This window comes from Uloborus diversus, chromosome 4, assembly GCF_026930045.1.
Source record: "Uloborus diversus isolate 005 chromosome 4, Udiv.v.3.1, whole genome shotgun sequence".
In the NCBI taxonomy this organism is placed as follows: Eukaryota; Metazoa; Arthropoda; class Arachnida; order Araneae; family Uloboridae; genus Uloborus; species Uloborus diversus.
In genome coordinates, this window is record NC_072734.1 from 18,608,670 (window position 1) to 18,635,879 (window position 27,210).

At 31.9% G+C, this 27,210-nt stretch overlaps 1 protein-coding gene across 1 annotated transcript; it reads left to right on the top strand.

The window, feature by feature from the left end:
* Positions 1-854: 854 nt before the first annotated feature.
* Positions 855-27,210, top strand: LOC129221432 (uncharacterized). The gene is made up of 8 exons (XM_054855918.1): positions 855-894; positions 9,531-9,613; positions 15,530-15,721; positions 21,830-21,920; positions 22,006-22,213; positions 23,383-23,526; positions 23,725-23,850; positions 26,843-27,210. Exons 3-8 carry the CDS (start codon positions 15,534-15,536, stop codon positions 27,142-27,144), a joined length of 1,059 nt encoding a protein of 352 aa, XP_054711893.1. The 5' UTR covers positions 855-894; positions 9,531-9,613; positions 15,530-15,533; the 3' UTR covers positions 27,145-27,210.

Sequence of the window (27,210 nt, forward strand, 5' to 3'; positions counted from 1 at the left end):
ATTGCCAAGTGTCATGTTGCTTTACTTCCACTATCAGTTCTCGCTGAATTCACTGTAGTACCTTTTCTTTTACCTCAAGTTCATAATTCTAAAGTTTAACTGCCACATTAACTTCAAATAAACTACATTGTTTTGGTTCCTTTTTTTTTTCTCATTATGAAAAATGAAATGGTATAAAAATAAAACTTGTAGATCAACACTTTGAACAGGAAATGAATTGAAAATAAAGTGTACTCACTTCAGCTTAGGGCACCGAATTTTGGCGTCTGCCATTTTACTTTACTTTCTACGTGATTGAAAAATATTGCATCCATGTTACCAACATGGCAAAGTTTTTACTGTTACTGTGCAGTGTTTTGAACATCACAGAATATTTTTTATGCAGTAGCTTTTTAATTTTCATTCTTAAACACTAATTCTAAAGACATTTCTTTTTAATTAGTCTGTGTGCATTTGGGAAAAATCTCTTGATAGTATCTTGTGTAATGTATCATGCTTAATTCTTTCATTTGAAATATTTTGCTTTTTGTTTCAAATTGATATTTTTAGCAGTATTTAAAAAGTAATAGTATTTTTTTAGGATTTTAATAAATTGGTTAATTGATTTTCCACACATTTAACAGGAAGACATGTTGAATTTTATGAAAGCTAATTTTTTCACCACCATTCAAAAAATTACTGAGAAATACAATGTGGAGCAGATGGAGGATTCAACTGCAAAAATTAAAGAGTAATTTTAATTTTAATATCATTCATATTGATTGCTGCTTTCAACTAATAAGTATAAATTTACCTATTCAATATTGTGTTTTAGGTGTCAAATGCAAATTTTATTAAGCTCTTGAAATGGAAATGCTTATACCAACAGTCGATGGATCAGATTGTGCCTCTACTGTAAGTCTTTTTTTTTTTTTAATTAGTTTGTAGATTTTTCTGTGAATGTTTATAATTTTTTGTATTAATTTATAAATTACTTTCAAATAATCTGAGTCATTAAAGACCATGGTACATATGTGTCTCCTAAGTTAAAAATCCAATACAGATGATTTACAAATTATATTTTTCCCTGTTTTTGAATAATCAAGTCTTAATACAGTAAAACCTGTAAAAGTTCACCACTTTGTAAGTTGACCACCTGTCTATGTTGACCGCTTTTGTCAGGAACGGAATTTATCCTATCTTATATAATGAAGGAAAACCTCTGTAACTTGACCACCTCTCTATCTTGACCACCCGAGGGCGCCGACTTGCAAAAATTATTGGGGGGGCTGGACATAACCGGGGGTTTTAGGGTGTTATGTAATCCCTCGGAGGTCCCTCACCCCCAAATAAAGGTCAGATTTTTGTACCTTGAAAATGCCATATTTTCCAGAGTGTAATTTTAACAAATGAACAGTATGTGACACGGCGTTTTCGAAGTAAAAGAATCTAAAAATTGGTTTACAAATTTTCTGGTTCTACTGTTAAATCATATCACTTGTCTTAATAAGAGATTTTTTTGTTCTATTTTATGGGGAGCAGTGCCGTAGCTAAGCATTGATATTATAGATAGGAAGGACACTTGACTTGAATGGAAAGGCACTCCCAGAGACGCAGACTTTTTAAAAAAATCTGGGCGGGGGAACCAAAGTAATTTTCTAAATTTGAGATGAAAAATAGTGAGTTTTAAAGTTTTTTAAAAGCATTTTAAAGTCATATAATCAACATTAGAACCCCAAAAACTCGACAAGCCTGACACATATTTTTTTGCTTTGAAAAAAAGGAAAAAATAAATACAAACACGTACAGTATTTTCGTAAAAAGGTAATTTAATTTACGCGTGTTTTTCTTTAAGACCAGTTTTTTCATTAGTTATACCGGCTAACATACTCAAGTGTGAACGCAGTCTCTCAATGTCTAGGTTATTTTTGAAAATTTAATTGATTTTTCAAAATTTGTTTCACCTCTGTTTAATAAAAGCAAGCACTCTTGTTCAATTGCAATGATCTGTGCGAGTCCAGTTGATGTAAACCGCCCAATAATGCAAGATTGCACCATTTCACAAACCTCAATGTATAAGTGCCTTTGGGATTTTGAAAGCATGCGGTGAGTTGACTTCGTTGTTTTCATACTTTGGTATACGTCGATAACGAGGAAGCGAAGGATCATCATTTTGTGAAGATTTTTCTTTTAAACACAATTCCCAAAAGTACTCAAAACTATCACGCCTCCCATTTAATATACAAATCAAACCCTCATATATTTTTTCCAGATCAGCAACACTTAGATGAGCTTGCCGCGGCGTTGCCCACCGGCAACAGATTTGACCCGTAAGTTCGTGCACTGGGACCAATTTTAAGTGTGCTTGCAGCACTATAACACCATCATTATTCACACTACTCCTTTTCAGTTAACCTGCTTACTACCGTAATAATTATTTGTTTTAACTCATTACTGAATGTATTTTACAAGGTAAACTATCTTCAAACAAGGAAAATAAAAGATAAATTTATGAGTTTAGAAAACATAATATAACTTATACTTTTTTTGATTTATTGGGGGGGGCTCTGCCCCTCAAAATATTTTTGAGGGGGCTCGGGCCCCCTCAGGCCCCATGGAGTCGGCGCCACTGTGACCACCTGTCTATCTTGACCACTAATGTACACCAAATTTGGTTTGGAGTATTGTAAAAAACCCTTTGTAAGTTGACCACTTGGTTTATTTTTTAAAACTAAATGTAGCAATTATTTTATTTTATATTATTATTTATTTCAGAGCTTCGCAACCAGTGTGCCGCGGCACACTGGTGCGCCGCGACAAGGAACCCAGTGTGCCGCGGTATTTTCGTAGTTATACAAAAACAAAGAGCCTTGACGTATTTTATTTTAAAGTTACGACCGAATAGCGTTTGTATCGTTCTGCAACTTCTCAATTTAATCTGTCGATTATGTGCAATAAGACATACCCCAACAAGGGGAGAGGCGGGGTTTGCTGCCCCACCTCTTTTTAACTTCTTGTGATCCTATTACTTTCAGTTTTGAAAACGGATTTTAATTTCCACGAAATCAACTAATTATACAGAATTTTTTCTAAATCTTTTGCAAACGGGAGTATTGTCCTCTCCCTCAGGAATTTTAGCCCCAGCTTTAGCATTTTGTTTTCCTCTTTTCCAGTTCCGATACTAATTTCCTTTTATCATAGTTTCTCAAAGCTCGATTCCTGAGACTTAGTAAAATAGAAATTAAAACCATACACTGTTTCTTCCATCGTGAAACTCTCATGGAAGAACTTACCAGATGAGCTGAAGTCAGCTTTGGCTGAAGTCGTGAAAATCGTGAATTTCATAAAATCAAAGCAGCGTAATTCTCGCCTTTTCTCCGTGCTTTGTGAAGAAATGGGGGCAGAACATCTCTCCCTACTTCTTCATATAGAGATTCGCTGGCTTTCGCGTGGTGAGGTACTATCAAGAATTTTTGATTGAAGGGCGAGGTACGACAGTTAATTCTCTTCACCTGCGGATGCATCAGCTAAAGACCTTTCTTTGAAGCGCGAGAAGAATTTATGAACCTCAAGAGCGACCGTACTCTTAAACTTAAGTTGAACAAAGTGCCTCAGGACGAATTTTGGTTGCTGGTTAAAAATGAGTGTATCTCACTATATCTTGTCGTGCTATTGATGTGCTGCTACCATTTTCAACTACATATCATTGCGAACTCAGCCTCTCAGCTTTCGCACTTATAAAAAACAGTAAAAGATCATCTCTAAAGAGCCTGGATCAAGAACTTCGTGTAGCTCTTTCCAGCATAGAGCCGAACATCAAACGTCTTTCAAAAATTAGTGTCAAACGGAAGTTAGGTGCATGGTTTTTAATTTCTTGAAACATTATTTGATAAATTGTTTAACTGCAGTGTGCACTTTAAAGACACGTTTGACAGAAATGCTTTAAAACATATGAAGCATAATTTTCTGTAAATAGCTATAGTTTTGTTGTTCATTATCAACCTCAATACATTCGAAATATTTCTGCCTTCTAAATAAATTTAAATATACTACGTTTGTTATAATTGTTTTATTCATATGAAAAACGTCCCCTCCCCCCGTTTTTTTTTTTTTTTTTTTACCAGTGAATGATAAAAACATTTCTATATTACCATTTCGAAATTAAGTTCAGTGTGCCCCGTTGATCTAGAAATTTCATAAGTGTGCCGCAAAGTAAAAAAGGTTGAGAAGCACTGATTTATTTTATGGCTTTTCAAGAATATTTTCCATGCCAGACCAGCATTTTACCAACTAAATAAAACAGCAGCATGACTAAACCTCCTTGTGAGTTTAAACCACATAAACTACTAAGAACTCTTTTATTCTCCAAACTTGATTTCTTTTCTGCTATTTGAGATTGCCTTTTGTGCTCTCTGTTCAATGAAAACATGTTTCAGTAGAAAAGTACAATGTATTTTTTTCCCGTTGCAATATTTTGTGGCAACACTGGAATTGTGCTAAAAAATGAAGTTACTCGCATTCTTGCATTGTAGTATTTCTGGTGCAAGGGATTAAGAGATAGGACATTTTCATTTTCAACTGCCTTTTTGAACTATGAGAGTCCATCTTGTTGTTCTTTGTGTTATAATTTTATATAAAATGACTTCAAAAAGAAAGTTAGTTGAACTTGAGATTGATAAAAAGTATGAAATATTAAAATTAATTGAAATGGGAAAAATCCAGAGAAAACACATATGGAAATTCTAAAACTAGTGTCTAATAAGGGCACCAAACTTCAATAAGGAGTTATTTTGTTGAACAATAGATCATCATGGTTATAAATGTATATGAGAGAAAAATTTGTTATTTTTGAATAGCTATGAATTTTTAGGAACTATTAATATTAAATAAGTAACTTTTCATAAACAATAATTTTTTTGATCAATTTACTGAAATTTTAAATATGCATGACACATTATATGTCATACTGGGAAAATAATCTCTACAAATAGTTGAATAACATTTTAAATTTTTGTTTCAAAGTAATGTTAAACAATGAAAGTGAGTTAAACAGAAAGAGTAAGTGTCAATTAGTCAAAAAATGAATACATGGTGCAAGAAATGACAAAAAATAAAGAACATTACCCCCTTTATAAGTTGACCACCACAGTACTGCACCGCAAGTGGTCAACTTACACAGGTTTCACTGTATTGCCTAAAAAATGTTAAAAAATTACTTATACAGTGGATGCCGATTAATTGAATCAGCAGTTAATTTTATCAACCACTTTCATGAATCAAATCATCAAAAACAGAATGAAATTCAGCTTTTTAAATTAGCCACTTTATTGAATCAGCCGCTTTATGGAATCAAAACTGTTCAGAACAAGCATGATTCATATAAGCAGCAGCCACTGTAGTTCATTTTGAAACATTGCAATCTTTTCAGTAAAGTGATCAACTGGTAATACAGTGGATGCTGGTTAATTGATCAGTCCCTTTAATGAATCAAATTGTCAAAAACAGAAGGAAATCCAGCTTTATTGAATCAGCCGCTTTAAAGAATAAAAACTGTTTAGAGCAAATGTGATTCATATTTGAGGCGGCCTCTGTAGTTCAATTTTGAAAACATTGCAGTCTTTTCAGTAACTGATCAACTGGTAATACAGTGGATGCTGGTTAATTGATCAGCCCCTTTAATGAATCAAATTGTCAAAAACAGAATGAAATCTAGCTTTTTTGAATTAGCCACTTTATTGAATCAGCCGCTTTATGGAATCAAAACTGTTCAGAACAAGCATGATTCATATAAGCGGCAGCCACTGTAGTTCATTTTGAAAACATTGCAGTCTTTTCAGTAACTGATCAACTGGTAATACAGTGGATGCTGGTTAATTGATCAGCCCCTTTAATGAATCAAATTGTCAAAAACAGAATGAAAATCCAGCTTTATTGAATCAGCCGCTTTAAAGGATAAAAACTGTTTAGAGCAAATGTGATTCATATAAGAGGCAGCCTCTGTAGTTCATTTTGAAAACATTGCAGTCTTTTCAGTAACTGATCAACTGGTAATACAGTGGATGCTGGTTAATTGATCAACCCCTTTAATGAATCAAATTGTCAAAAACAGAATGAAATCCAGCTTTTTTGAATTAGCCACTTTATTGAATCAGCCGCTTTATGGAATCAAAACTGTTCAGAACAAGCATGATTCATATAAGCGGTGGCCACTGTAGTTCATTTTGAAACATTGCAGTCTTTTCAGTAACTGATCAACTGGTAATACAGTGGATGCTGGTTAATTGATCAGCCCCTTTAATGAATCAAATTGTCAAAAACAGAATGAAATCCAGCTTTTTTGAATTAGCCACTTTATTGAATCAGCCGCTTTATGGAATCAAAACTGTTCAGAACAAGCATGATTCATATAAGCGGCAGCCACTGTAGTTCATTTTGAAAACATTGCAGTCTTTTCAGTAACTGATCAACTGGTAATACAGTGGATGCTGGTTAATTGATCAGCCCCTTTAATGAATCAATTGTCAAAAACAGAATGAAATCCAGCTTTTTTGAATTAGACACTTTATTGAATCAGCCGCTTTATGGAATCAAAACTGTTCAGAACAAGCATGATTCATATAAGCGGTGGCCACTGTAGTTCATTTTGAAAACATTGCAGTCTTTTCAGTAACTGATCAACTGGTAATACAGTGGATGCTGGTTAATTGATCAGCCCCTTTAATGAATCAAATTGTCAAAAACAGAATGAAATCCAGCTTTTTTGAATTAGCCACTTTATTGAATCAGCCGCTTTATGGAATCAAAAACTGTTCAGAACAAGCATGATTCATATAAGCGGCAGCCACTGTAGTTCATTTTGAAAACATTGCAGTCTTTTCAGTAACTGATCAACTGGTAATACAGTGGATGCTGGTTAATTGATCAGCCCCTTTAATGAATCAAATTGTCAAAAACAGAATGAAATCCAGCTTTTTTGAATTAGCCACTTTATTGAATCAGCCGCTTTATGGAATCAAAACTGTTCAGAACAAGCATGATTCATATAAGCGGCAGCCACTGTAGTTCATTTTGAAAACATTGCAGTCTTTTCAGTAACTGATCAACTGGTAATACAGTGGATGCTGGTTAATTGATCAGCCCCTTTAATGAATCAAATTGTCAAAAACAGAATGAAATCCAGCTTTATTGAATCAGCCGCTTTAAAGGATAAAAACTGTTTAGAGCAAATGTGATTCATATAAGAGGCAGCCTCTGTAGTTCATTTTGAAAACATTGCAGTCTTTTCAGTAACTGATCAACTGGTAATACAGTGGATGCTGGTTAATTGATCAGCCCCTTTAATGAATCAAATTGTCAAAAACAGAATGAATCCAGCTTTTTTGAATTAGCCACTTTATTGAATCGGCCGCTTTATGGAATCAAAACTGTTCAGAACAAGCATGATTCATATAAGGCGGTGGCCACTGTAGTTCATTTGAAAACATTGCAGTCTTTTCAGTAACTGATCAACTGGTAATACAGTGGATGCTGGTTAATTGAATCAGCCACTTTAATGAATCAAATAGTCAAAAACAGAATGAAATCCAGCTTTATTGAATCAGCCGCTTTAAAGAATAAAAACTGTTTAGAGCAAATGTGATTCATATAAGAGGCGGCCTCTGTAGTTCATTTTGAAAACATTGCAGTCTTTTCAGTAACTGATCAACTGGTAATACAGTGGATGCTGGTTAATTGATCAGCCCCCTTTAATGAATCAAATTGTCAAAAACAGAATGAAATCCAGCTTTTTTGAATTAGCCACTTTATTGAATCAGCCGCTTTATGGAATCAAAACTGTTCAGAAACAAGCATGATTCATATAAGCGGCAGCCACTGTAGTTCATTTTGAAAACATTGCAGTCTTTTCAGTAACCGATCAACTGGTAATACAGTGGATGCTGGTTAATTGATCAGCCCCTTTAATGAATCAAATTGTCAAAAACAGAATGAAATCCAGCTTTTTGAATTAGCCACTTTATTGAATCAGCCGCTTTATGGAATCAAAAACTGTTCAGAACAAGCATGATTCATATAAGCGGCAGCCACTGTAGTTCATTTTGAAAACATTGCAGTCTTTTCAGTAACTGATCAACTGGTAATACAGTGGATGCTGGTTAATTCATCAGCCCCTTTAATGAATCAAATTGTCAAAAACAGAATGAAATCCAGCTTTATTGAATCAGCCGCTTTAAAGGATAAAAACTGTTTAGAGCAAATGTGATTCATATAAGAGGCAGCCTCTGTAGTTCATTTTGAAAACATTGCAGTCTTTTCAGTAACTGATCAACTGGTAATACAGTGGATGCTGGTTAATTGATCAGCCCCTTTAATGAATCAAATTGTCAAAAACAGAATGAAATCCAGCTTTTTTGAATTAGCCACTTTATTGAATCAGCCGCTTTATGGAATCAAAACTGTTCAGAACAAGCATGATTCATATAAGCGGTGGCCACTGTAGTTCATTTTGAAAACATTGCAGTCTTTTCAGTAACTGATCAACTGGTAATACAGTGGATGCTGGTTAATTGAATCAGCCACTTTAATGAATCAAATTGTCAAAAACAGAATGAAATCCAGCTTTATTGAATCAGCCGCTTTAAAGAATAAAAACTGTTTAGAGCAAATGTGATTCATATAAGAGGCGGCCTCTGTAGTTCATTTTGAAAACATTGCAGTCTTTTCAGTAACTGATCAACTGGTAATACAGTGGATGCTGGTTAATTGATCAGCCCCTTTAATGAATCAAATTGTCAAAAACAGAATGAAATCCAGCTTTTTTGAATTAGCCACTTTATTGAATCAGCCGCTTTATGGAATCAAAACTGTTCAGAACAAGCATGATTCATATAAGCGGTGGCCACTGTAGTTCATTTTGAAAACATTGCAGTCTTTTCAGTAACTGATCAACTGGTAATACAGTGGATGCTGGTTAATTGAATCAGCCACTTTAATGAATCAAATTGTCAAAAACAGAATGAAATCCAGCTTTATTGAATCAGCCGCTTTAAAGAATAAAAACTGTTTAGAGCAAATGTGATTCATATAAGAGGCGGCCTCTGTAGTTCATTTTGAAAACATTGCAGTCTTTTCAGTAACTGATCAACTGGTAATACAGTGGATGCTGGTTAATTGATCAGCCCCTTTAATGAATCAAATTGTCAAAAACAGAATGAAATTCAGCTTTATTGAATCAGCCGCTTGAAGGAATAAAAACTGCTTATGATGAACTGCTGTGATTCATATAAGCGGTGGCCACTGTAGTAGCATATAATTTAACATCTGAGTTTTCCTTTACATGAAAGTTATTTAGAAGGTGATTATATTTTTTAATAAGAATTTGAATTAATTTTGTACTTGGGTACTATACTATACTATAACTTCCATTCATTGAATAAAATTGTGAGTTTGTATACTAAAAAACCCAAGTTTGTATTTAGTGCATCTCTAGTTTTATACCCAACAGATTGATTTTTAAAAATATATGTATGAAGAAATTTTTCCTTGTACTTTAGGTAACTTCTTTTCTTCGAGTCATATCATTTTACATTGGTGCTTCAGAGCTTAATATATTTCTCTTTGAAACTATTAAAGAAAAGTGAGTATTTTGTTAAATATTTATGAAAAAAAATATTAATCATTGATATGTACTTCGCTTCCTGAAGATATTTTAGATTTAAATTTTTTATATGCCTTATTCTGGATATCTGTGCACTGGGAAAGGCATGGATTAAGTCCATGGTTGAAATTTATCATCAAAAGTCATGATTTTTAGCAAAAAGTGCTCAAAAATCTTAGAAACTGTCAATCGGTCATGCATTTTTATTTCTAGAACGTAACTAAGTACCAAATTTTACCAATTAGCCTTAAAAAAGTTATGTATTTTAGTTGTTTTTTACACTGTTATGCATTAGTTCAGATTTTGTTTCAAAATACGATTGCATCCGCTTCTATAAAACCGACTAGATTTTGTTTACTATGTTAATCTACCACATAAACATTGATGATTTTGTGTTTACCATTATTTAAAACCCTTCTTGTATTTTATATTGTGTAATTCAGAGATACGCAAACTTTTTTGTTTTGTTGACCCTTTGCTAATATTTTCTGTTTTTGTGGACCCCTAGAAAGGGTTATTTATAAACATAGTGAACTTTCTATCAAGGTATTTAAGAAACAAATGGATAGCAAGTACAGGAAAATATAACAAAATTATTTTCTGCAGAAAGAAAGAGAAAAAACTTTATTTTCCCCAACTTTAAAACAACATTTATAACTGATTTTAAAGGAGTTTGTTTTCTGTCATGTAAAATCGTAAGAGGAAATTAACTCTACATTAAATGTAATTATGTAGTTGAAAATTGTGGTTTGGTTCACTATAGCACTTATAAAATATTAATACTAATGATAACTTGTTTTAATGGGATCCAAGCTCGTAATCCCTTATTTTCATCCCATGCACTTTTTTTTTGGTCATGAACTCCTTAGAGACCGACATGGACACCTGGGTGAACACGTGGATCACTTTGGGAACCAGTGGTGTAATGAAGGTTTGCACACTAGTCATTTAGCCCACGCCCACTCGAAAATTTTAATACATTTGCATCCAAGTCGATTCAAGCTAGTATCACTAGTAAAAATTATCAGTAATTTTGCCAGTTTTATCTTACAAATATAAAGATTTTAGCAGATAAAATTTCTCTAGAAGTAAATTTAGGATGGTAATAGGATATAAAAATCACATGTTTCAGTAAAGTTTTTTTTTTTTTCATTGTAATAGTAGCTCAGCTCATTGCATTTTGCTTTAATTTGAATTTTCTGAAACACATGTGCAAAGATGGTATCAATTTAATTTTCGAAGCAATAATCTAGACATTTCTTGTGAAAAGTGTTTTTACTTCCTTTTACAAAGTAAAAGAAGTATTGTATTTGCGAAAAAAATTTGACCCAAAAATAGGCCTTAACCCTTTCGGGACGGCAGTCCGCAGAAGATAGCGCTCCCTCAGGACAGCAGCTGTTACACGTGGACTGTGCGCAAAGGCCAGGGCAATTTCTCCCGCTAAGCCTAATACGCTAATACGCAATTTCGGAAAGTATGCATACATAATAATGGAAAAAATGTATACTTTAAGCAGAAATGAAACCATTTTTTAATATATAAAATATAACAAAATTTCAATCATAACAAAAAATTGGATGAAAATAATTGATATTTAAGAATAAAAAATGCAAAATATAATGTTTTTTACAATAACTAAAAGTACCAAAATTAAACAATATATTTTCTACAAAACAGGAAAAATATTTGTGCTTAATATTATGAAATACTTGAAGAATATTGCAACAATATTTTAAAGCCGCATGAAAAATTTCAAAGCACAGATAAATGCGCATTGAGCATTTTACACTCATACGTAGTGTTACGTCTTTTATTCTGCTTTGAGCAAATTACACATCTCCATCTAAGTTCTTTGCCTTCTTTTTCAGCGTATGATTTTTGAAAGTAACTACTGTATGAAGAACTCCAACAAAAATAATTTATAGTTATTTCAATGTGAACCAAAAGATCCGTAGATGGATCAGTCATAAATTAAGATATTTCCTCCTTGGAAAGATAACGTGTTCACCATGGCTACCAAATGAACATAAAAGTAAAACCCCTTGCTAGAATATCTCCCCTCCAATGCCATTTTTAATGGAACCAAAACTAGAAAGAGCCACTTCAAAATGAGTATATGTTTCCCTTCTCACTTGCAAGCACATGTTTATATTTTCTTTCACGAAATCCAATAAATCACAGACACTCAGGGTTCGTACGCCCTTGAAAAACCTTGAAAAGTGCTTGAAAAAAAAAAGTTCATTTTCAAGTGCTTGAAAACCTTGAAAAAGTTTCTTAGTGCTTAAATTCTCTCAAAAATCAACGAATTGTGCTTAGAATTTTTAAAAAAGTATTTCACCAATGCAATTTTCTGAACATGTGTATGCAACATCAGTATGCAACATCGCGAAAAATTGCTTCCGTGTTTGGGATTTCAATCCTTTTGCATCTTGTAAATATTTTGATGTTTTTTACAACCGAAAGATATTTTGACATATGGTACCTTAGATTAGTTTATTTTTTGTTTAATTTCATTAATTAACAAAGAAGTTAATTTGGAAACCATGACAACATTGAACTTACTCGGGTTTCGCGGAAAATTGCTGTTGTGTTTGAATTTTCAATCTTTTTGCATCATGCAAATATTTACATATTTTGGCTAATCAAATGTTAGTTTCGCATATGCTACCTTAGATTAGTATATTTTTTGTTTAATTTTAATCAAAACAAATAAATTTATTTCATGGGAAACATGCCACGTCGAACGAACTCAGACTTTGCGAAAAATTGCTTCTCGTGTTTGAAATTTCAATCTTTTTGCATCTTGCAAATATTTAAATATATTCACTAATCGGATGTTATTTTCATATTTGCTACCATAGATTAGCATATTTTATGTTTAATTTCAGTAAAATATAAGTTTATTTTATGGGAAACATGACAACATTAAACTTAATTCGCGAAAATTTGCTTCCCTTGTTTGAGATTTCAATCCTTTTGCATTTTGTAAATATTTTTATATTTTTGGCAATTAGTTGTTATTTTGACACTGCTACATCAGATTAGCTTATTTTATTTTTTATTTTAATAACTAAAGAGTTAAAGAATTTAGTATCTTGGTCTTGTTTAATTGTTTGCTTATTTATTTTTGCAATTTTGAATGATTATCTTTACCTAATTTTTGGTCATAACAGATTTTTTTTTAAAAAATTTAAATTTCAGCAGTTGAGCATCTAACAAATTAACTTAAAGTTTGTATTTTAAATATAAAGTTGATTTATATAATTTTATTTATAAGTACATCATTTTTTTTATGTCTGTTAAAATAAATAAGGTGTATAACAGGGGTGGTTGTGTTATGGTTATTCACTTGAAATCCAGTAGTGTTCGTTTTTATGCTTTTACCTCAATATATCTCCAATTTTCCCCTTTTCCTCAAATGTTCAAAATTACTACTTTATTAAGGTTGTGGGTACTTGGAGCTTACTGAAAGAGGCTTTAATCAGCAAAGGGGTAGATAGCTTAAGGAGGGTCATTCATCTTCATTTGGATCTAATAAATTGACCAGTACCAGCCTAGCTAGGCCCAGTGCCTGTTGCTGGTTATCAACAGGCACTGGGCATGGTATTTCTATGCAGAATATTTTGACTTAATAAACTATTTTATGAATTGTATGCATAGCAAAAGTTATTGTTGTACATATGTATATTCAAGAAATAGGGGTTTTAGTTTTAAAAATCACCCCCCCCCCCCCCCCTCGCTCCATTTTGCTCTTTGAAACTTTCAGGTAATTTTTTATGAACTCACAAATCACAATTACACCTGAATATTATTGCCTTTCTAAATTTAAATTCTAATTTCAACAATAACCCATTTTTTTCCCAAAATAAAACTACTTTTGTCATAATATATGTCAACTTCTTGTGAATCTTTTCAATTTCGAAATATGGCTCTATAAATCTCAACTTGCACATTTATTGTCTATTGCAAGTTAATCAATGAAAGTTGAATAGACTCAAGTTTGCATTCAGAGTATTTATCACTGCTTAAGCTGCTTTTGTATATTTTGAGGTGTAGAGACTGGACTGTGGACTTTCATAAACTTTTCTTACTTCCTAATTTTTAAATTTACTCGAGGACAGTTGAAATGCCTTATTGGCTGAACAGCTAATAAATACATATGAATAATTGATTTGCATACTTATAAATGATTTGCAAACCTAATATTTTTAGAACTTTATAGTGCAAATTGAAATAACTTTCTGGGTAGTGTTTTTGTCCTAACCGCCCTTATATTGTACCACTGTATAGATATTGAAAATAAATGTTGAAACCGGGGGGGGGGGGGGGGGGGAGTGACTTCAAAAACTCATATCTGGCATTGCCATTGAACTTGGGTATTTTAGTTTCTTCCCATAAAAGCTAAAAGCACTTATGAAAGTTTTTTTTTTAAGTATTAATTTGCTGATACTAGAAAATATACAAACCTCTGACTGCTGCAACCTTTGAAAAACCTCAAAATTAAACCTCTTGGTATCTGCTTCTCTTTATGACCAAACTTTTCAAACATTTTCAGAAAAATTTTCAACGCAGTAGATCTTTCATCAAAGCGTCTCTCGTTGTAGAAAAAGCAATTTTGTTTTCCTATACTTTTTTGTATTATTGCCTTATTTCTATGTGTTTGTAGTAAATGAAATCTGCATACAATATTTTTAGTACAAATTTATGATATTGCCTTGAAAACAAAATTTTTTACCTTGAAAAGTACTTGAAAAGTGCTTGAATTTTTTTTCTGCCTAAAGGGTATGAACCCTGAGGACACTTGACACACCCCATTCTGACATCAGACAGAGAAATACTAATGCAGGAGAGCAATCATTTGAACGGTGGATAAGGTGGGGTGGATAAGTAACGGTGGATAAGGTGGGGTGGATAAGTAACGTTACCTAATAGTAAAGGAAATCATTGTTAATTTCAATGAAAACTCAAGTGGTGTTATAATTTGGCAAACACTTGGCGATAGATCGCCAAGATTTTGGTTGCAAAGTTTTTTGCCAACTTAACAACAAATTTGGCGGGGGTTTTTTTTTTTTTTTTTTTTTTAATTTGGTTTTATTTTGGCTGCTATTGGCAATATAGTGAAGCACCGTTTATACGTTTTTGAAGGGACTGTATGAAAAAAGCATACAAACGAAAAAACGTATAATAGGTATAGGTTAATGTGTATTAGACTTTGCAGGGACCAATTTTAAAAACGTATAATTGATAAAAACGTATAAAAGAGAAACGTATAAACGGTGCCTCACTGTATTTAGAGTTTTAACCATTGAGTCACATTAAAATGTCCAATATTGGGAAAATTAATCTGTATAAAATGTTTTTTTGCTTCAGTTTGCAACAAACTTGGGGCAAAAATACTTATTCTTTGTTTACTCCAAGGCACTACTATTATCATTAAATTGGTGTAAAAGGAGGCGCACATCAGCTTGTTTCATAAAAGAGTGTATTCCCCGAGTCAAGAAAAGTCATGGATTTTAAAAATCTTATTGTAGTAGATTCCCTGTATGGTACAATTGAGTTGGTTTGTTTCTAACATTGCTGCATATTGACTACTCACTATTTGCAGATCTTGTACATTCTCTAAGCCTGATATTTAAACTGTTCGATGCATTCTTACAACTGAATCCAGCACAAATGTTTTGCATTGGTTCAACTAGGAATCACAAAGATGAATAAAGGTGTTTTTTAACATCTGAAAAGAAAGTTGTTAGTAATAGTGGTCCATGTGCATAATTCTGTTTTTGAACATTAACAGGTTCATCTTTAAAGTATTGAAACATGATTTGAAAGTTTTTTCTTGTTAGCAAGTAGTTTCATTAATGTATGATACTAACCTATGTTTTTGCAATATTTCAGTTACATGCATAATTTACCTCATGTACTGGTTTTGATTGGGGATCAGTTGGATATTCCAATAATAAGAGAAGATGATTCTGATGAAAGTGCTTCATCAGAAGTTATTATCGACTCAGAGTTATTCGGTTCGGTTGCTTCTACAACTGCATCTGTTAATTCAATGTCAAGTACTTCTAGTCGGAAAGGAATAAGGTGAGCATTTTTGTCCCGCACTTTCCATGCAACTCAAAGCCAAACAGATTGATGTGGTTTGGTTAACATAGATGAACAAATTGATATAAGTTTCCAAAAAACTGCATTACATGAATTCTAATTCATATGAAGATAGTTTCTTGAAATTTAGCTTAATGTGATGAAGACCAACCTTCAAACTAAAGAACCTTAATTTTCGAAAATGTTGCAGGGGTCGGAGTGGAGATTTTAAAAACACTAGGACTCTTGTTTGAGTAAATTCTAGAACAACAAATGACAAGAGCTATAAAACAAATACCATTGTTTTGAGCATTTGTATGTTGCAGACTGCTCCCCCTGCCCCCTGCTTTCTCTGAAAGGAAAATTAGGAGCAATTCTTAAGTTAATTTTATCTCAAAACATAGGTGTGTTGCAAATTTTCCCTATTTCCCTTTTAGAGCTTAAATGCAAAATTTTCTCTTCTCAAAGAAAAAATCATTCATGAAGGTGAATTGCTTTGGGACCCCACATCAAATCAATAAAAAAAATTAAGTTTTTGACCTCACCATTTCCGATTTTAACGACAACTGGTGTGAGGGACACATATCTGATAAGATAAGTGCCAATTTTTAGAATTTTATAAAACACAAGGATGTTAAAAAACTGAAAAAGTACGAAAAAACTAAACGTTGTGACATACAAATGACTGTAACTTCTCTCCTAAATATAGTACAGTTGACGCTCATTATAACGACCACACATTATAAAGACCATTCCATTATAACGACCAGTGGTAAAAGCCCGAACTTTGTCCCTATGAACTTAATGTTAATTTGCTTTCGGTATAACGACCGTTCTGTATCTTCTAATCCAATACAACGACCGAACTCAGCGGACACTATTTCCAGTGTTTTTTCCAATAAAGCAAATTTGTAACTTGAAATAACCTTGATTATTGTTTGTGGATAGCTGCATGTAGTCTTCAGTGTTAAATCCAACTTTGAGAGGGGGTGGGAGTGGAGGGGGATTACTACTTAAAACAGCACAGAAAAAATAAAGGGGGAAAAGGTGAAATTTCCAGATTCCAAAGGAAAAGGCGTTGACACATTTTATGTTAGTTTGGCGTTTGATCACGTGGTTTTTAAGATCTTTACAGTTTTGCATCTCTCTGAAGCAGCATGGAATGAAGCTTCAGAAAAGATCATCAAGAATTGCTTTCATCATGCTGATTTTGAAAAGCTAAAGGAAATGGAATTTACTGCTGTAGTGCAAAAGCAACTTGCTGAAGTCAGGCAATCCAAGATGAAAATTTCGATGAAGAAAATGAAATGCTGTAAAATGTTTTTAAGAAAATTAAACTATATGAAGCGTTAAACTTAAACAATTATGCTAACATTGATTCTGATTTAGAATGCGTCGAGCATCTGTCAGAAGATGAACTATTTCTCGATACTGGTGCACAAAAATGAATTGATGTATCATGATCAGATGAAGAAGAAATTGAGACCAAAGTGTGAAAAATGTTTCGAATGTTCAAGGGACTTTTAAATGTTCTTTCAAAGGCAAAACAAAAAACCACTACTTGTCATCTATAACTGAAATGGAAAATTATGTTTTGCAAAAATCACGTGCACTAAAAAGGCAAACAAGTGTTTCTGATTTTATCTTCAGAAAATAAATGATTTTTAAGTATGATTTTTAAGTAAATGATTTTTAAGTATGTAATCAGTTTTTTTTTTTTTTTTTCCGTATTTTCTACTTTAAAATCCGTCACAATATTTTTCACCCATTATTTTTTTCAAAAGATCTATGATAAAAAATACCTTGGGCATTTAACTGGGACAATTTTATTGGAGCAACGTAACATGCATGATGCATGTATATATGTTTTTTAACTTCTACCTCTTATAACGACCACTCATTATAAAGACCTTTTTCTCCGGGATGGAGATGGTCGTTATATTGAGTGTCGACTGTAGAATAAAAATTTAAAAACCATTGTAAAGCTAAAGAATAGAATTTTATGAAACACAAGGATGTTAAAAAACTGAAAAAGTACGAAAAAACTAAACGTTGTGACATACAAATGACTGTAACTTCTCTCCTAAATATAGTACAGTCGACGCTCATTATAATGACCACACATTATAAAGACCATTCCATTATAACGACCAGTGGTAAAAGCCTGAACTTTGTCCCTATGAACTTAATGTTAATTTGCTTTCGGTATAACGACCGTTCTGTATCTTCTAATCCAATACAACGACCGAACTCAGCGGACACTATTTCCGGTGTTTTTTTCCAATAAAGCAAATTTGTAACTTGAAATAACCTTGATTATTGTTTGCGGATAGCTGCATGTAGTCTTCAGTGTTCAATCCAACTTTGAGAGGGGGTGGGAGTGGAGGGGGATTACTACTTAAAACAGCACAGAAAAAATAAAGGGGGAAAAAGTGAAATTTCCAGATTCCAAAGGAAAAGGCGTTGACACATTTTATGTTAGTTTGGCGTTTGATCACGTGGTTTTTAAGATCTTTACAGTTTTGCATCTCTCTGAAACAGCATGGAATGAAGCCTCAGAAAAGATCATCAAGAATTGCTTTCATCATGCTGATTTTGAAAAGCTAAAGGAAATGGAATTTACTGCTGTAGTGCAAAAGCAACTTGCTGAAGTCAGGCAATCCAAGATGAAAATTTCGATGAAGAAGATGAAATGCTGTAAAATGTTTTTAAGAAAATTAAACTATATGAAGCGTTAAACTTAAACAGTTATGCTAACATCGATTCTGATTTAGAATGTGTCGAGCATCTGTCAGAAGATGAACTATTTCTCGATACTGGTGCACAAAAATGAATTGATGTATCATGATCAGATGAAGAAGAAATTGAGACCAAAGTGTGAAAAATGTTTCGAATGTTCAAGGGACTTTTAAATGTTCTTTCAAAGGCCAAAAAAAAAAAACCACTACTTGTCATCTATACTGAAATGGAAAATTATGTTTTGCAAAAATCACGTGCACTAATAAGGCAAACAAGTGTTTCTGATTTTATCTTCAGAAAATAAATGATTTTTAAGTATGATTTTTAAGTAAATGATTTTTAAGTATGTAATCAGTTTTTTTTTCCGTATTTTCTACTTTAAAATCCGTCACAATATTTTTCACCCATTATTTTTTTCAAAAGATCTATGATAAAAAATACCTTGGGCATTTAACTGGGCCAATTTTATTGGAGCAACGTAACATGCATGATGCATGTATATATGTTTTTTAACTTCTACCTCTTATAACGACCACTCATTATAAAGACCTTTTTCTCTGACTTTATATAAGACTGACATTACATTATCATTTTCTCTGACTTTATATAAGACTGACTCTGACATTATAAAGACTTTTCGGCCGTTATATTGAGTGTCAACTGTAGAATAAAAATTTAAAAACCATTGTAAAGCTAAAGAATAGAACTTTATATTAACATAAAGCATGACTTTCTTATGACAGTTTAAGTTTCAAGGTCATTCCCGTGACTCTTGACCTTGAATATTTCAAAACATACCCCCTTAGAATTTCTTCAAAAAAATATATTTTGTAGGTCTAATACTATTCTTCCACTACACCGAAACTTAGACTGGAATCACTATGGCAAGGTATTGAAAAAAAATCAGGAATGTTCACATGTTTTACATTGTAGAATTCCATATGTCAGGTCAGTTACCTTCTTGACCACCTCACCATTTCCGATTTTAATGAAATTTGGTATGAAGGACACATATGACAAGATAAGTAATCCTGCCAATTTGCAGATTTCTACTTCAAAAATTTACAAAATACAGGGCTGTTAAAAACTTAACATGTGTGAAATAAATGGAAAATTGAGACATGCAAATGGCTGTAACTTCTATCCTAATTACAGTAGAATTAAAATTTTAAAGCCATTGTAAAGTAAATGAATAGAGCTTTCTATTGGTATAAAACATGGCTCTCTCACGACAGGTTTAAGTTTCAAGGTTCACCCTGTGTCAACAGTGTGAACATTTTCAAGTGTTTACCATGGTTCGAGTCACTGTGAATTTTGACCTTGAATGTCTCAAAACACTTCACCTAAGAATGTCTTAAAAAATATACATATTATACATAGCTTTAACACTTATCTTCGAAAACTTAGGCTGGGACTGCATTGTCAAGGTACTGCAAAAATACTCAGGAATGTTTACATACAACTTCCCGTAGCTCGAACTATTGATAACTTGAAGCTGTTAGCCGGTCCCTTGGGACTTTGAGTTATAAGAAACCTGTTGACTTGTCAAAATATGCATACTTTATGAAGAATTTGTCCAAAAAATTAAAACAATAATATTAGGACAGAAATAATGCAAAACATCTAAAAAAAAAAAGTGTGAACATTCCTGTTTTTTTTTTTTTTTTTTTCCCAGTACCCTTGCCATTGCTATCCCAGTCTAAATTTCAGTGTAGTCAAGAAGGTGATTGATCTGACATGGAATTTCCCCTTTGTCAAATAAAATTCTTGAGCGTAGATTAACAACCACTAGTTTTGAAACCTGTCCATTGTGTCTCCCCTCCCCTCTACGATTCAAACTTGATGAAACATCATCCACAGGGGTAGAAATCTATACCTATTCTTAGTGGGGAAAAAAATTATCTTAAAACTCGACACATGCTTACTTTATTTAGCCCACTTTCAAAGGGGGTGGGGGGGGGGGGGAGATTTTAATAATAAACTTTAAAATCAAATAACTCAAAAAAAAGAAAATAAATTAAAAAAATAAATTTATTTCAATAAATATTTTTCAAGTTGTTATGAGATGGGGAGATATGTCTGTTGTCCTTCCTGTTTATTTTTATTTTTTTTAATAAGGTACTTTTAATAGAATTTATTAGAGAATGCTACTAACCTTTTTCTACCCCCTTTCATCTTTGAAATTCTTGAGATTGTTTTAAACTTCAAATGAATATAATCTTACACTTATTGTTATTTATTTATCCTGAGTTTCAAATGTTTTTCAATGATAGAATGATTTTTTTAGCATAAGTTTTCTTTGTGTATACTGCGCAAAGTGGAATAGTACATTTTATTTATTTATTAAATCATATACATATTTATTCAATAATTAATTGATTAACATATTCATTCATTTATACCTGAGCACTTATTTTATAGTTCATTTTCTTACCAATTCATTTGTTTTTTTAATCAGTAATCAATTTATTTATTCATTCCTTTATTTTTTCATTTATCTATTGATTTAAAAAAAAATATTTTTAGTAATTAAATAGAAAATATTTCTCTTTAGAATCATTAATGTTGCCGCTTTTAATTTTTCACTTGAAAGTACAAATTTACAACCAAGAGATAAAAATATTCTCATTTTGTAGTAAAATATATGTTCTCTCTTTATGTACTGTAATTTTGAATATAAATATCCAATTTTTCACTTTTTAAAATGTAGTTAATCTTAATTATTTCACTTAACTCTAAATTCACTTACTCTTTTCATTTGTAAGTAATATTTAATTTGTCTTTTTTTAATGTCCTTCAAACATCCCTATTTCAGTTTGACTTGGAGTCATCTCTTTCTAAGAATATTGTGCTGTAGTGCGCATTTTTAAATTAGAATTGTTTTAAAAGATTTTTTATAAAGAAATTTAAATGTTGTGATTAAAATTCTTTACGAAACTAAAATATGATAAAGTAGTTTGGCATTCACAGTTGAACCTGTTCAAGCTAATAAAAAAGCACAAGCTGTACCAAAACATATTCAATCATACCTTACTCAAATGTTTCATGCAAATTTAAAATTTGACTCAAGCGCTGGCTACTGAAGTCAAAAATTAGAACTTGATGATTATTTTAAGCTGACTGCACACTCTTTTCCATTCTTTCCTTGCGGTTTTCCAGGAAACAATTTATTGTGAAGTTATCTAAGTATAAATTTTCACAATAATAGTTTCTTGATGGAAAGTGTTTGAAAAATGTTTTTTTAAACTGTTGTTGTAATTCTTCAGTGTGAAATTTATTTTTGGCCTGAGATCTAATAAACATAGTTTTGAAAAATGTCACATTTAGGTATCTTTTTATTTGACTCTCATGATAATCTTTTAATTTCAGTACTTTAATCCGTCATCGTAGTGATATAGCCGATTCTAAAAAGAGTCGACAAATCCTACTGCCTGGTACTTCTCCCAAAAAGAAGAAGAAGGTGCATACTTTTTTCTGAAAGCTTTTTAACATTATTATTTAAATAATTAGTACCAGAAAAAATTAAATCAAACCCATGTACTTAGGTTAAATCAAAGCAAGCCTCAAGTCAAAAGAAACCAGTTCGACATTCACCTCGACTATCATCGAAGAAACTAAAGCACCTCAGGGCTGAAAAGGAAAGAACAGCTAGAGCTTGTAGAAATTTATTTCCTGCAGGAAAGGTGTTGCAGACACCAAAGAAAAGCAAACCCTCTTCAAATCAGGATGTGAAACTGCGGGGCTCACCTCGAAGTATTTGAAGGATTTTTTTATTTTATTTTTCATTCTTTGAAAGTTTTACTTAAAAATATGGTTGTATAAAAGAAATTGTGCATAAATAACTCTTTATTGTAATCAAAAATTGGTGACAAGGAATTTCCAAAGTATGGGCCTACCAGAATAAATTAAAGTGCAGTAACTATAAAAGTACTATTAATGAACCCTAAAAACTTTTCTTTTATTATATTTTGCTCCCTATGTACAGATAACATATTCACATTAGGGACAACACTTCCAATAATTTGCTTTGATTTGTAGACTATTATGGATTTACAGCATATCCAGCATTTCAGTGGCATTACCTAGGAGAGAGATTTGGTAATGTATCCCCCCCCCCTTCCACCCAAACAAAACTTTTTTTTTTTTTTTACCACGGAAAAGGACCAAAACTAACCATTCCCCTCTCCCGTGAATTTGAACCATATCCCCCTTCTTTTTTTTTTTCTCTTTTTGGCTATCTACTGCTGTATTCAAAATGTATCCATAACTAAATAAATGAAATTTAGGTTAAGAAATTCATAACATTTTTAAATTCAAAACTCAATTCTGTAATTCTTATTCTCTTTTGAAGCAATTGTGACTTAATATTTAAATTTCATCTTTAAGACTTTGTATCATCAATTTATTTTGTATGTTATAAATGAATCTTATTGACTCCCTTTGAATATTTCCTGTCAATTTATCTAAACATTTAAGCAATTGTTGAGTTAGTAAGAAGAGTCATGCCCGACAGAAACAAGCAGTAAATTAGGGAATAGAAAAATAGCTGTCAAAAATCTGGGAAATAAAGTAAAAATATTTTTGAAAAACTAAATGTATTCCTATTACTCTATTTTCAAACCAGTAAACAAAACCATCTTATATAAACTGTTGAATAATATAAATTTATTTAAACTTTCCAACTTTTTTTTAGTTTAGTTTTAGTATTTTGATTTTTTTTTTCCTATTAAAAATTTTAGGTTGCTACTCACTAAAGAAAGCTACTTCTGTTCATGTTAAGAAATGTTTGAGTTAAAATTTATTTGCTTGTATAGTTTTAAAAAGCCATAACTGGAATGAATTTCACTATTCTTGCTTGTCCATTTATGTTTTAATATTTTCATTCTGCTTTTTAAAATTATTTTCTTAATTATACTTCACAGCTAATCAACAAGGGAAAAGCTTCATTGCTGAAACACCAGCTCATAAACGACGTAGGTCTCTCAAATCTTCCAGCTCAGATCTTCAGTCTCCCAGATCTTCTAAAAGCCAAATAAAATCATCATTGAAGAAAAAAATATCACAAGGTACTTTCTGTAAAAAAATTATTTCTGTAACATTGCTTGCCTGAATTAACTTGCTTCATAATATTATAAAAATATGATATGTGACTGATTTGAACTGACTACTTACTGTGTGAAACAGCACAGATGTGAATTTAAGAATTGAAAATAGTAAGAACATTTATGAATTTTATTATTACAGAGCTTCTTTTTATTTTTCAGGGGACAACTCTGTGGCGGAGGATTCTGCAGTTGACTTGGTATCAAAAACATCTCTTGTTGAAATAATTTCGCCAAATCCAAAAGCTTTTAAGCTAGAAGAAATCCCTGCGAGTACTTCAAATAAAAGTATTTTGCTATATTGTTTATTCATTGTTATTATTAGTATAATCATTAGACAGTTATATACTTGACAAAACTGGTTGATTTTAGGAAATAATGTTACATAGAAAATTAGGCTCGCGAAAGCCTGCTGTGATGCAAAATGCACAAGAACACATATTAACTTTATTTAATAACAAGTCATAAAACTTTAAATATAAAAAGATCTTTTTAAACTAACTTTTCAATTTTGAGGGTTTTTTTTTTTTTTTTTTTTTTTTTCCCCCATATTATGTACTGTTTGATTTTACAGGAAAAGGTTTATATAAATGAGATATGTAGAGGTATGTTATCAGATGGCACTTTTTTTCATTGTAAGATTTGTCTGTTCTCTTGAATTCTTGTTTTGCTGAACTATAACTGAAACAGAAAATAGACCATTTTATATTTCACCTTTATTTCTCAATTTTACGGTGATGAAGAGATAAGCCTTAATTTTCTGAATTGTATCTGGACTATTATAAAACATTATCATAATTTATCTGTTCCTTTTTTTTTAAATTAACAGTTAACTTAGGGAAAAAAATCAACAATATTTTTGCCTCTTGTAATGCCTTTATTGTGTGACCATGGATTCTGAAAAAATGGTGGTAGTTAGAAAGATTTAAAAAATAATTCTTAAATGAAATTTTAAATTCAGCTATCCTTGCTTTATTTTGTTGGTAATTGGCGGAATTCCGTGAATTTTCATCTCCAGATTCCAGAAACTCCACTTTCAGAATTTTCCTGATTTTTTTTTTTTTTTTAAGTTTTAAGAAAAAAAAAATGCAGAAATTTAAAAAATAACCCACGTTTCTAAAAATGTTAAGTTTTTATTTTTACTCAGCATGTTTTAGATTCTTTGCTGTTTCTGAAATGTGAAGTAATATAGAAAACCAATAGCAGATGTTTAGAGTTTGCTGCTCCATTTCAGGAATGCTGCTGTAAAATAAAATAAGCCTACTTTTCCACATGTATGAAAAATAATGCATATTTTGTTTTCAGATTCTGTTTTCAGTGCGCAATCTTTGCATCCTGCACAAAAATAGATTTTTTTTTGTTTGAACAATTTTTGAAGTTTTTTTACAAAGTAAATAAATTAAATTTCTTTTTATTTCCATTAAAAGTTTTAGGTTAAAAACATAGATGCACTATATGGCCCATAAAAAGCTAGTAAATCAATAAAACAACCAGTAATAAAAATAAACCAAGATAAAGCAGTTCCCAATTAGTAATCTGGTGATAAAAAGCTGATATTCGTGAAAACATATTTATCATGTATGTTTTTCTAGCATTGAAAATTATTTTAAAAAACAAACTTTTCTGCCAATTAGCAGCATTCTGCAGTTTTAAATCTTTAAATTCGGGGAGTAACACAAAAAAACTTTCAGCTGTTTTTGCTTCTGAGCAATTACAGAAATGCTATAAGGATGTAACTACATAATGATGATGATGTTTTAACCAGGGCTGCGGAGTCGGAAGGAAAATGACCGACTCCGACCCCGACTCCGACTCCTGGATTTTGAAACGCCCGACTCCGACTCCGGATTAAAAAAATAATAATAATTGTATTTTTTCAACTCCCTCGCTCTCTTCAGGGGAAGGGGGAAAACCTCTAAACAGAGATTGAAATATTAATTCCTTTTTATGAAAATTTCGCATTTTGTTTTTTATTGTAAACCTAAGACGCGTGCAACGTTAGAAATTCAATTTAAAGATCAAATTTTCCAATAGTTACGAGTTAAAAAGTGAGATGACTTAAAAATCCCTTTTAAAAAATTTGAAAAGGATTATCTGTAATTTGCCCCCCTGTAATGTTTAGCAAATAGATATTGATCAAATCGTGTGCTTTCAATTTTTTAAAGCTGTAACTTGAGAGAAAAAAAGCTTTTTTTTTTAAATCCAAGTTCTTGAGAGGGGGTGGTTCGCCCCGGGTGACACCCATCTGGTAGATGACACCCAAAGTTAATTTCAGAGTTTATAAAAAATACAAATACTTTAATTCTGAAAATTTTTGCGAATATATTTTAAATTATATTTTATCAATAAAATTTCAACGAAAATAGGGCACATATACGTCAGGAGCTAATTTTACACAAAATGCGGCGGTATATAAATTTGTACGAATAGCGGTTACTATACCTATATTTCTTCTTCGCTAAATTTTTAATTTAAATTTTATTGGCTGCTTTGAATTAACCTTAATATGAAGATTTTAAGATTAACAGCAATTATTGAGTGTTGTAATCAAGAAATCATTTACACTTATTTTGTTCCATACTTTTTAGTGAGAACCAAGCTTATAGAAATATTCTTAATAAAGAAAAAAACATTAGATTATTTCATCGAATCTTTTGGATTCGTACTTTCGCGCCAGAACTTCTTTGAATTTGCCGTTTACCCTTAAACGCTTCAACCTTAGCTACTGGCCTCAATTTAATAATTTGTTACGTTTCTTTTACTATTTTATAATTGAGATCGAACAAAACACTATATTTCTATTTTTATTTGAAAGTGATTACTTGAAAATGTTAGGCAACAAAACCGTTTGCTGACAGTTGCTATTAGTTAAGTTAAAAAGCAAGCAAACTAGGGGACAGCTACAGAAAGTTCGATAAGCACTCAAGCTAGCTGATTGTCATAATGGCAGTTATTTCCTTATTAGTATCTTTTTATACATGTAATCGAACCAATTGGTAGTCCGTTTTTAAAAAATGCAAGGAGAGTCAGGGAAAAGGAAAGAAAAAAAGAAACCCGGAGTCGGAGTCGGCATGTTTTCTAACGACTCTGACTCCAACTCCTTTACCCCAAAATCAGTCCGACTCCGACTCCGACTCCACAGCCCTGGTTTTAACCGATAAATTATCTGTATGTATGTAATTCAAATGTTTAATCAAAATTTATAAAAATGCAACATTTATTTTAACATTGCTTTTAACTTAATAGCAATGTGCTTAATTAAGCATTTTTTTCCCTTCAGGTTCAAACAGTCTCGAATTATTACAAACTCTACACAGAAGAAAATCTGTTCCCACCAAATATGGAATGGTGCCATCCAAAGTTCTTGACTCGGGGGATCAGAGCTTTGTTCATTACACTCCTGAAAGCAAAAGAAGACTTTCTCTAAAACTCTTTTCCAAGGTTCTTACTAGTCCAACTGCACGAATGGGCTTGAAAAGGTGTAGCAAGAGATTATTTGATCAAATGTCACCTCAAAAAGAAAGAGAGGCTAAAAAACTTAAACAGTGTGATCAAGGCCACAGTTCAACACATAAATCTTAATTATATTAAAATTAAAGAGAATTTCTTGTTAACCTAAAAGTGTGCTATTGTATGTGCAAGAAGTGT